Genomic DNA, 12,686 nt, shown 5'->3' with positions numbered 1-12,686 from the left:
TTCCCCCAAGATTATATGAGGAACAAGGACCTTGGGGAACGGCTTGAGCAGGAACCCCGGGCGTGGGACCGTTTCCTTTAGGGGCCGCACTTGCCTACTCTGGGCCCCTGCAACAGCACAGGGTTGTTTCAACAAAAACTCAGGGCTGCCCTGGCCTTGGATAGTTGTGGGCCCCAGGAGGCGACTTTCTGGGAAAGGTCTTCAATACTCTGATCTCACTGGGGGCAAACAACACAGCACCTCCTCTGACTTCCTTCCTTAAACAAAACCTTCCTGTACGGTGGGTGGAAGCACTGGTTTACTTGTTGCTTTTTAAACTGGGAGGCTAATTTCCATCTCCTAACGTTGGGCAGGAGGTTAGTTTTCCTCTGAGCGGACATTAAGGTTTCTCCACACTTGGCTGTTGTCAGCAGGGATTGTACAAACCAGCCAGGCCTTGGACTTAGACGTCCTGTGGTGGAGACTGACCATTCTGTCTCACCTGGGCCTCTGGCTGAGAGCCAGACTCTTGCGCTCCCCAGCTGCTGCACCTCTGCACTCACAGCCCCTCACACTTGACAGGCCACAGATCTGTCTTCCCTCCCTCCACCCAGCATGTCCTAGTCTCATCACTGTGTCCCAGGACCTGAGTGAGCTCAGTCCTGCTCTGACCTGTCTCATTGCCCACCATGCCTCCCACCTCCAGCTCCATGGACGGCTGGCTCTTCCTTGAACACCAAGCCAGCACCTGCCTCAGGGCCTTTGCACCTGCTATGCCCTTGACTGCAACTTACCCCCACATGGCTCCCTCCCTGACTTCCTTCAAGCTTCCTCTCCAATGTCACCTTACACCACTACCAAAGGGCCAGTGCCCTGTGTTTGTTTGGGGCCATGTTGTAGGTTTTACATCATTTTGAGTCTTGACTGTGCATGTGTCTCTCATCTAGTCTTCTTGCTCAGGAATGATGCCTCTGACTTTGTCTTTTCCTCGTGGGGATGAAACAAACAACCCCAATGTTCCTCTTGGTGAGGGCCTCCTCACTTCTCACACACACCAGGGCACGCAGGCCAGGCTAGAAGACAGTGGCTTTTGGCTGAAGCCCATTGCAGTGCTCTGAGAAAATAACAGGCCCAGTGCGGCTGGCAGCCCAGGGTTGGCTTGGGATTTGGAGTGAGTTTCTGGAACACAGAGAGGGCATTTCACAGAAGGAGCCTCACACCCAGCCAGCAGATGCTGTTTTCTCAGTCCACTGAGGACGTGCCAGGTAGCAGAGCCCAGAGTCGTCCTGCCAGCCTTGGGCACTTGCAACTGACAGGGCTCGGCCCCTGCCCAGCGAGGGTGCTGCCACCCGGAGCTCTGCAGCTTGCGATGTCCTGAGAGCTTTGCTTGACCAGGACGCTGTCCAGGCCTGCTGTCCCCGGTGTGTGGAGGACGGGTGGTGCTGTGGAGTTGAGCGGCCCCTCTGCCGAAACCTGATTCTTCACTCACCCTGTTAAAGGCTAGGGCTCGGTTTTTCTCCTCAAAAGAAAGATGGGATGCATTTCTTGGCCCCTCCCTGGTCTCCTTTCTGGTTCTCCAAAGGGTGCCAGCCAGGCCCCTTGGGGCTGCCGATGCTGCAGGGGGTGTGTGTCTGGAAGCGCAGGGTGTGGGGAGCCAGGTGTCCTTCCTCTCCTTCCCTTCAGCCGGAAAGACACGTCCATTCCTATCTGTTAACCCACAACCGGCAGCTCTCATAGCTCTTTCACGTGGGCTTGTTTGGTGCCTACCCGGATTGATACTTAAAAACTACTATCAATAGTCAATAACCAAAAATCAGCTGGGACATCATCTCCTGGGCCCGATCCCGTGGCCATAGTGCGTCCAAGGAGGGCATGGCAGTCCACAGCCAGTGCGGCCCGCTTCCCCCGAGGGCGCCCCCTCCAGCCTGGGGGTGGGCGAAACTGAGGACGGGCCTGGCAGCTGCGGTCCAGTGAGCTCCGCTGGCTTTGAGCACAGAGAAGCAGCATCTTGCTGGAAGTCGCCAGACTTCAAAGGCAGCAATGTCTCCGTCCCTTTCTGCTCAGCTTCCACCTTAAGGAGCCCTCTTCCCCTGTGTCCTGAGTTCTCCTGCAGCCAGAGCACAGTTCGGGGTCCCTGGTGCCTGCGAGCAGCACCCTTGGAGAAAGGCCGCCTCCTCACTGCTGGCACCCGCCGCACTCCCCAAGGAGCCTCCCCGAAATACAGTTGCCCCCTGACGGTGGGCAAGACAAAGGTGGTGTGGACACGCATCTGTTCTTTTCCCCAGGGACAGTTCTCTGTCCCGTCAGTGACTGACGGCGCCATGCTGTCACGGTGGCGGTGGAGAGGCTGGCTCCCCCGTGGAAGCGAGGATGGTCACTATCTTGTAGAGCAGAGCTGGACCTCTCTTGCTTTTCCGCAGGCGACCCTCCTTTTTCTGAAGGTTTCACATGGATTGTGCTGCAGCCTGGTCGCAGGACAGAGTGTCCTTGAGGGATGACCAGCACCTGCCACAAAGGGATTACTTTTTGATTTTAGAGAGAGTAGGCTGTTAAGGAATGCATCCAATGGTGACACGGATTGAGCTGCAGGTAGAGCCTCCAGACATATTATGAAGGACACACCCCCCTTTGGCCCCCTTTTCTCACTGGGGCTGACAGGCTTCACCCTCAGGAGGGCTTCTGTGCGGGAGCCTGGGCAACTCCAGAGTCTGTCTCTAATGGGCATGGTCTCTGGCTCCCACAGCTTGTCACATTCTGGAATGCTGTGACGGGCTGGCACAGGATGTCATCGGCTCCATTGGACAAGCCTTTGAGCTCCGATTTAAGCAGTATTTGCAGTGTCCTTCCAAGATCCCTGTTCTCCACGACCGGTGAGTAGTGCTACTGTTTGCAGTGGCCTTTCTGCAATGTATCACCTGTCCTCCTAAAAAATGCTCAAAAGGGGAAAACCATAAAACCGCCTCCTTGAGGTGTCCCTGTCCAGGGCTTCCTGGGCTCCGAGACACCCGGTGGTGCTGGGCCCTGGCTGAGGAAACCGGCAGATGGAAGCCAGCATATGGACGATGCTCTGAATGTTTAGAAAAACTTTTTTTTTTTTCTTGAAACTATAGCGACAGTAGCCAAGGTTACAGAAAAGCATTGTAATATGTTTTTTCTCTGTTTCTTGTGCAACCATGTGATGTTTCCACATGTCACTTCCTTGGGTCTGCATCACAAAAGGTTCTGCACGACCCATTGTCCTTGTCATCGTGGTTGACCAATGTCCTGACTCAGAGGCTCCTCTGGGAGGCCCTGGGTCTGGAGTGACCCGCATCGGTCCTGCTATATCGGCCTGTGTAGCTTGGAAACTCAGTGTGGCCCTGGTCACGGCCTTTAACCAGTCTGGGTCTCAGCAGCTTTCTCTGTAAAATAAGAATAGTGCCTTGGCAGTACTGTTATTTTAAGTGTTAAATAAAATAGTAAATGTGAACAGAAATTGTGAGATATTTAATTTATTATAAAAAATGTTCAGAATCTACCATTGAATTTCCTTAGGACATAGGATATCCCATACAGCATAAAGTGTTAAAAAGAGTAATGCAGGGCTTGGCGGTCATTCAATAGTCTGTCCTTGACTGAACTTTCATGATAAAGCCTATTACCATGGTGTGTTCACTGTAAGTAAAACTTTATTTTATTTCTCCCAGATTTACTTTGCATGTTTTTTCCAACTTCTACAGCCACACTCTGTGACTTAGTCATGGACGCAGTGTCTATCTTTGTCTTCATTATTATGAAGATTTTTGTCATCTGTATGAAGTCTTCACCTTTCTTGAAAGAGACTTTTAATTTTTTCTCTCATCCACTGGAAAGCTCTAAGACATTCTTTTTGGAGGTTCCTGTGAAGGCTCCATGTTTTCCCCAGTTGACAGAAGCCATCACAAGCTCAGATGAGCTGTGTGTAAGAAGAGTTAGAGTTAGAAAGTGACAGAGACCCACATGTCCTTTGCAGGGGAATGAGTGAACAATTCTACACATAGTCTATGGATAAACGCATGTATATAAAAGCCTGTGGGAATATTATACACCAACTCTCGCATATCCGAGGGTGAGCTGGGTGGAGAGTGGGCTTTAACTTTATTTGTCAGGTGTATTTTCTCCCTAACATTTTATAATGAAAAGGTGCTAATATACAAAAAATGTTTACAGTGGACACCTTTATACTCATCATCTAGATTCTACCATTAACATTTTACTGTTAACCCTTTGCGGCAGTATTAAATTTGGACATGGGTGTCGTGCTGGTCGGAATTAATTTCCATTGAAAGAGCAGTGATACATAACATGCAAGATTATGAAGGATAAACAAGATTTATGAACTGATACATGAATGAATAAAGTTAAGATTCGTACGGTTCCTTGCTGTGGTGGCTGAGAGCAGACATACGACCGGAATGGTAAAAAAGCTTTGGTGGCTGAGAGTAGACAAATGACCGCAAAGGGTTAACTTCACATATCTATCCATCCAAAGTAAGTTTGACAAATTTTTTTCCTTTAAGAAAAAAGGAAGCAAATATAGCAAAATGTTCACACTGTTTAATCTCAGTGGTGGATGCGTAGGTATCTTTTATGTTAATTATTATGGTTTTCTGTACTTTTGAAATGTTATATAAAAGTCAAATAAACACTATTAAACCAATATGTACAAAAATAGGTGGGTGGAGTTAACTGAACTACCATGCTTCCCTGCAAATATATTTAAGGCACAAAGTCCTTTATATGTTTCTGTATAATAAAGTTTGAAGAAATTTGTGGAAATTTAATTTTGTATACCTTCATTCTCTATTTCTTCATGGTGATATGTATTAGCATCTAGTGTCCTTTCATTTCGGCCTGAAGTACTTCCTTTAATATTAATTGGAGGGCAGATCTGCTAGTGATGAACTTTTTCAGTATTTATCTGGAAATGTCTTATTTCTGTTTCATTTTGGAAGAATAGTTTTACTGGATATAGAGTGCCTTGGTAGACAGTCTTTTTCTTTCCGTACATACATATGCCATCCCACTGCTTTCTGGCCTTCATTGTTTCTGATAAGAAGTCAGCTGTTAATATTACTGAGGATCCTTTGTCCAAAATCTGAGTTTCCGCAGGGACAGTTTCTATCAATTGCTTTTTATCTTTGTGTTTCTTTGCATGTCTCATAATTTTGTTGTTGAAACTAGAGATTTTAAATAATATAATGTGGCAACTCTGGAAATCAGATTTCTCTCCTCCTCGGGATTTGTTGTTGCTGTTTTTTGTTCTAATAAGTTTTCTAAACTGAATCCATGAAGTCTCTGTTTTTAGTCAGATATGACCACTGGCAACTCTGCTCAGTTCAATTATTAGAAAGCTAGTGATTAGAAAGAGATTTCCTTAAATTCCTGGAATCATTAAGTCTCCCAGTCTTTGCTGAGGGGCTGTCCTTGCGTGGGGGATACCCCTTCTACACTCAGCCAGGTAATTGGCAATTCTGCCTTAGCTTTCACTTCCTTTTTGTGCATAGCTTCAAGGTAAGCCAGAGGTGAAACTAGGGGCTTTTTACATCTTTCCTGAGCAGGAATACACCCTTGGACATGAAAAGAGCCCTATGAATATATGTGGCCTTCTAGATTTCTGGAAATATGTTGAAGCTTATCAAAATTCCCGTGGACATCCATTTTATAGTTTTTCTTTTAAAGTTTTTGATTAGCCTACTCTTTGCCCCAAATGTTATCTACTGCCTTGGGGAGCCATGTTGTTAAACAATTGCCTCTGATTGTTTTTCACAAATGTCCCAGGAGAAGAGGAATTTTTTTTCCCCTGGGCAAGTTCTGAATCAGGTGAAATAAAGACAACCTTAGGAGTGACCTCTTCTAAGGAATAACTAGACAGTGTATATACTGATTGTTCTCTAGGAATGGGGCTGTTTTGCCCCTTCCCATGGCTATCATGCTACTAGTTTTCATTGTGATTGTGTGCTGTTTGTTTTCAAGACCGCTGTGGAGATGGGAATAGGGTAAGTTAAAATGCAAAATAAACACTCCCTAGGTTGTTGCAAGCTTCTGGTTAATTTCCAGGGTTTTAAATAGTTGATCCTGAAAAAAAAATTTTTTAAACCTGTTATATTGTTGTTTTCATGGAAGAGGAAATTTTCAGAGGTTCTTTCTCTGCCATTTTCCCTGATGTCACTAATCTTTACTTTTTAGTTGATTTTGCTTTGGATAAATTTTATAATTTACTAAAATGTGTGTCTGTGCCTTGAGGATCTAGTTTTCTTTACATATAAACTTTTTCTTTCCTAATTAAAATGTACTTTTAAAAAATGATTTTTTCCTGTTTCAAATATGATTGGAATTTGCAAAGGGTAGAGCTGTGAATAAGGCAGAGATATTTTACTAAACTGTGACAGGCACCTCTTACAGACACCAGAGAGGTGTTATTGGACAGCTTCCTGAGTGAACAGGAGAGGGCTGTTCCCAACCTCAGTTCTTGTCTTCTCATATAAATGATTTTATATGAGAGACCTTGATTGCTTTGTGATAAAATGAATTTATTAAAACATTAAAGCAAGTGAATAAAAAAATTGAAGCATACACATTTATCAGCGAAGCAAGGTTAACAAATCTATACATCTGGCGTATGAAGCACAGATGGGCTCTCAGCTAATCTGAAGAGGAAGTGGGATGGGGGGTTTCTGCCTTATATATCCTCTTGTCTATAAGTTTAAAAAAAAATTCCTCTGCCAGATATCCTGATACAGGTTAACTCTTTGTTATGGTTTTCCCACAATTTATGAGAAGTACCTGGTAACTTTATCTTGACAAACCCAAGACCACTGACTATACTGTTTAAACAATGGGCACCCTTCTTTTCCCTTCCTCCCTGCTGTTTTAACCACTTCAGGATGACTCACACTAAGTAGTCTCTCTGATTAGTTTGAATTAAGATTCCTCCTCTCCCCCTTCCCTTCCCCCTCCTCTTCTGTGTTCTTTTGTTGGGAGAGGTTTTAACCGTTTGCTCTCAAGATAAGGTCCCTCTACAAGTGTCCTGCAAAGCTTTTTGGCTTTAATTTTCCTGCCTCAGTTTCCCTATTTCTCCTGCCCAGAAACTTTCCTAGCTTCTTACTATCCTATAACAAAACCACTCATGTGCTTTTTATATATGCCTGAGACCTGCATGGTTGAGAGGACATTGGCCAATTTCACTTTTCTGGAGTGACAGGTATTAACATTAGATCTGTCGGTTTTTACTACAAGCTCAACTTTTGCCTAAAGCTCTTGAAAATTCTCTTTTAACAGAATGCAGAGTCTGGATGACCCATGGACTGAAGAGGAGGGAGATGGCTCAGACCATCCATACTACAACAGCATTCCAAACAAGACACCTCCTCCAGGGGGGTTTGTTGATGCCCGACTGAAAGCCAGACCCCATGCCCCTGACACAGCCCAAGTTAGTTTTATACCTTTTTCTTTGGATGCTGGCTAACTGAACTTTATTTCCTTTTATCTTTCTCAACTTTATTTTCAAGTTGGTGTTCTGTCCAGTCTTTGACAGAATAACTCACACGCTTTCCCCCCTTGGATTTCACAAAGCAGACAAATAGGGGAGGTTTTGTTTTAACATTACAAGTAATTAATCAAGTACCTTGGAACTGTATTGTGATTCCTGAGCTAGGAGTCTGGGGGGCCCCTTCTCCATTCTAGGACAAATTTCATTGTACTGCAATCTTAATGAGGAGAAGAGAGAGTGCAAGACTTTTAAGAAGCCTGGGTACTTCAGGTCCTCTGAAAAGACAGTGGACGTAGGCTTTTTAAATGGTGAGAATTTTATGAGTTTTTCTATTTTAGCTATTTTCCCTCCAATTCACAATTCTAGTAAAGCAATTGTTTCCTAGAGTTATGGTATCTCTATAGAGGGTTTTTTGATGTCATCTACTTTTGTGAATAATAATGACACTACTAATAGTGTCAAAGTAACATTGAAATCAAGTGCCAGTAGCCCTGACCCTGAGAAGGAACCACTGGGTGGACTTGCCCAGGCGTGTCAGGTGGGCAGTGTGTTCTGATACACGGACACTCTGACAAATTTATTTCATGGCACGTTGAGTGATGCAGCTGTGTGGAGAAGGGCTCCATTCATGCTCACACTTGGGTGGAGGGGGGCTGGGTAGTTTTTGGAGATGCAGTCTCTTCCTAACACCCACACAAACTTATTTCCTAAACCTTAACGCCAGCCGTGAGTCATGAAGGGAAAATTGCATGTAATTAGAGATGCAGTCGCCTGGCCACTGATGTCCCTTCCACTGTACTGTGGCTTTTGGGGATGGGGAAAGAAGAACATAATTTTTTTCTCTTTGTGTTAATAGTTTTCAGGAAAAGAGCAAACTTATTACCAGGGAAGACACCTAGGAGACCCATTTGGCGAAGACTGGCAGCAAACACCTGTCAGGCAAGGTAATGAAGGCAGCAAACATGAAAAACACAAATGCAGTGCTGCCGTCTGGTCCTCCGCCATCCTTAAGAAACTACTGATTTGCTTTATATGCTTATATAGATGAGTTTGCATTTTCTAGAATTTTATATACACATAATTTATACATTATGCATTCCTTTTTATCTGACTTCTTTTCACTCAACAAAATTATTTTTAGACTCACTCCTGTTGCTGCGTGTATCCATAGTTTTTCCTTTTTCCTGATGACTAGTATTCTATTGTATGAATATCCTACACTGTGTTTACTTGTTGATTGATATTTGTTTCCAATTTGTGGGCCTTACATATAAAGTTGGTTTGAACATTCCTGTTAAAAAACAAAACAAAACAAAACAAAAACAAAAGTAATGTCTCCCCAGTGGTAGTTCGTCTCCTATGGAGTGGCAGGAAAACTTCCTGGAAAAGTCTGCTGAGGGTGGGGCTGCAGACTCTCCACTGGATCATAGAAATATATAAATTAATGGCTGCGGGGGTGCCACACACCAGCCGATGGCTCCCCGGCAGCAGAACCAGCTCATGTCCTCCAGCACTTACTGTTCTCAAGCACCCTGGAGACTTCCTTCTGGCAGGAGGACTGAAGAACTGACCTCTCAAAGGCACCTCCACCCACTTCCAATGGGAGCTGGCTGGAAGACGCAAGTGTGTTCCATGCTGCCCCTAAGCTCCCCAGCGGGCTGAACCCCAGTTGTTCCTCACAGGCACTAGTAGTAGCTTTCTCTTCCTGCTCTTCCCATCACCTCCTCTCCAGGGTCAACTTCAGGAGAATGAGAGTGACACCTACCAGGCAGAGATGGCTCCAGGGGTGCGTCCCCCACGGGCCCTGGGTACATTTAGAGGATGCTGCCGCCTCTTATCAAATCAATGAGCATGCTCCCTCATCCCACATCCCACATCCCACATCCCACACCCCTCATCCCACATCCCACACCCCTCATCCCACATCCCACACCCCACACCCCACATCCCACACCCCTCATCCCACATCCCACACCCCACACCCCACATCCCACACCCCTCATCCCACATCCCACACCCCACACCCCACATCCCACATCCCACATCCCACATCCCACATTAAAAGTAACTCACACATGACTAATAACTAACTGCTACCGTAAGTCTTGATTCTGCAGACAGTTCTATACACACATATGTGTATATATGAGTGTATTTTGTGTATTTTAAAGGTTTCTTTTAATTTTAAACTTTACCCCTCCTCAAATACTTCCTTCAATAGCTCCAGGGCTCTGACTACTAACTCTACAGGGTCTAAAGGAGATGGAGTTACAAATGAGTTAAGATCCAATATATATATATATTTCTTCATTTAATGTTAAGGCTTTTCCCTTATTGTAGCCATTTGTGCTGGGCGTAAATGACAATCATTTTTTAACATTATGTTTTTCAATTACAATTGACATTCAATGTTATTTTATATTACTTTCAGGTGTACAGAATAGTGGTTCAACAATTACATAATTTACAAAGAGATCCCTTTAATAAGTCTAGTACCCACCTGGCACCATACATAGTTATTACAATATTATTGACTTCATATCCTATGCTATACTTAATATCCCCATGACTATTTTGTAACTACCAAATTGCTCTTCTTAATCCCTTCTCTGTTTTCACCCAGCCCCACAACTCCCATCTCCTCTGGCAAACATCAGTCTGTTCTTTGTATCTATGAGTCTGTTCCTGTTTTGATCTTTAGATTCCACATATTAGTGAAGTATTTGTCTTTCTCTGTCTGACTTATTTCACTCAGCATAATAGTTTCTAGATCCATCCAGCAGTTTCAAATGGTAAGATTTCATTTTTTATGGCTGAGTAATATTCCATTATATATATATATTCCATTATATATATATTATATATATATACAATATAGATATATAATATATGTATATTATATATAACTTTTTTTTTGGTTAATCTTCCCTTGAGCATATTTTTTCCATTGATTTCTAGAGAGAGTGAAAGGGAGGGAGCAGGGGTGAGACAGAGAGAGAGACATCAATGTGAGAGAGACACCGATTGATTGTCTCCTTACATGCCCCTACCAGAGTGAGGATGAACCTGCAACCCAGGTACGTGCCCTTGGCCAGGAATCAAACCTGAGACCCTTCTGTGCATGAGCCAATGCTCTAACTACTGAGCACACTGGCCAGGGCTATACCTTAACTTTTTTATCCACTCATCTATTGATGAGCACTTGGTTTGCTTCCATATCTTGGTTATCATAAATTACCCTGCAATGAACATAGGGGTGCATATGTATTTTCAAATTAGCACTTTGGATTTCTTCAGTTAAATAACCAGAAGTGGAACTGCTGGGTCATAAGGTAGTTCTATTTTTTATTTTTTGAGGAACCTCTGTACTGTTTTCAATAGAGGCTGCACCAGTCTGCATTCCCACCAGCAGTACAATTTTTTCCACACCCTCACCAGCTCTTGTTTCTTGATTTGTTGATGGAGCCATTCTGACAAGTGTGAGGTAGTATCTCATTGTGGTTTTAATTCGCATCTCTCTGATGATTAGTGACATTGAGCATCTTTTCATATGTCTATTGGCCTTCGGTGTGTCCTCTTTGGAGAAGTGTCTATTTAGGCATTCTGCCCATTTTTTAATTGAATGGTTTGGTTTTTGGTGTTGAGTTGTACGAATTCTTTATAAATTTTGGCTATTAAGCCCTTATCAGATGTATCATTGGAAAATATCTTCTCCCATTCAGTAGGTTGTCTTTTTGTTTTGTTCATGAATTTCTTTCTGTGCAAAACCTTTTCCCATGTGTTTATTTTTTCTTTTGTTTCCCTCTCCCAAGGAGATATATCAGAAAAAAATATTACTAAGAGCAGTGTCAAAGAGTTTTTTGCTAATGTTTTCTTCTAGAAGTTTTATGGTTTTGAGTCTTATTTAAATTTTTAACTCATTTTGAATTTATTCTTGTATGTGGTGTAAAAAGATGATCTAGTTTCATTTTTTTACGTGTATCTCTCCAATTTTCCCAGCATCATTTACTGAATAGATTCTTTATCTCTTTGCATGTTCTTGTCTCCTTTGTCATATGCATTGACCATATAAGTGTGGGTTTATTTCTGGGCTCTCTATTCTGTTCCATTGATGTATATGTCTGTTTTTATGCCAGTATCATGCTCTTTTGATAACTATGGCCTTGTGGTATAGTTTGATATCAGGTAGCACGATACTTCCAACTCTCTTTCTCAAGATTGCTGTGGCTATACAGGGTCTTTTGTGGTTCCATATAAATTTCAGGATATTTTGGTTCTAGTTCTGTGAAAAATGTGATTGCTATTTTGATAAGTATTGCATTGAATCTATGATTGCTTTAGGTAGAATAGACATTTTAACAATGTTATTTTTTCCTATCCGTGATCATGGTACATGCTTGCATTTATTTGTACCTAATTCAAATTCTTTCTTCAATGTCTTATAATTTTCCAAGTATAGGATTTTTACCTCCTTGGTTAAATTTATTCCTAAGTATTTTATTTTGTTTTTGATGCAATTGTAAATGGCATTGTTTTCTTAGTTTCTGATGGTTCATTATTGGTATATAAAATGCAAGTGATTTCTGAATATTAATTTTGTATCCTGCTACTTTACTGAATTTTTTTATCAGTTCTAGTAGGTTTTTGGTAGAATCTTTAGGGTCCTCTATATGGAGTAACATGTCATCTGCAAATAGTGACAGTTTTACTTCTTCCTTTTAAATTTGGATACCTTTTATTTCTTTTTCTTGTCTGATTGCTGTGGCTAGGACTTCCAATACTATGTTAAATAAAAGTAATGAAAGTGGGCAACCCTCTCTTGTTCCTGATCTTGAGGAAGACCCTTTTAGCTTTTCCCTGTTGGGTATGATGTTGGCTGTGGGTTTGTCATATATGGCCTCTATTATGTTGAGGTATGCTCCCTCTATTTCCACTTTGCTGAGAGTTTTTGTCACAAATTGATACTGGATTTTGTCAAATGCCTTTTCTGTGTGTATTGATATGATCATATGATTTTTATTCTTCATTTTGTTTATGTGATATATTATGTTAATTGATTTGCAGATATTGTACCAAACATTGTATCCCAGGAATAAATCCCACTTAATCTTTTAATGTATTGCTGAATTTGCTTTGTTAATATTTTGTTGAGAATTTTTGCACCTATATTCATCAGGGATATAGGCTTATAATTTTC

The 12,686-nt window shown here is 42.6% G+C and overlaps 1 protein-coding gene across 1 annotated transcript in view; it reads left to right on the top strand.

Annotated features, from left to right (window-relative positions):
* SHC3 (SHC adaptor protein 3) overlaps positions 1-12,686 on the top strand; it is a gene marked incomplete at both ends in the record, with an annotated part of 115,459 nt that overhangs the window by 84,995 nt on the left and 17,778 nt on the right. The window contains 3 exons of the mRNA XM_081150843.1: positions 2,723-2,849; positions 7,279-7,429; positions 8,346-8,433. Coding sequence (XP_081006969.1) covers positions 2,723-2,849; positions 7,279-7,429; positions 8,346-8,433 — 366 coding nt within the window. The remainder of the gene's footprint in view (positions 1-2,722; positions 2,850-7,278; positions 7,430-8,345; positions 8,434-12,686) is intronic.

Source organism: Miniopterus schreibersii (genome assembly GCF_964146895.1).
Source record: "Miniopterus schreibersii genome assembly, chromosome: 11".
In the NCBI taxonomy this organism is placed as follows: domain Eukaryota; kingdom Metazoa; phylum Chordata; class Mammalia; order Chiroptera; family Miniopteridae; genus Miniopterus; species Miniopterus schreibersii.
This window is presented reverse-complemented; position numbering and strand designations above follow the sequence as displayed.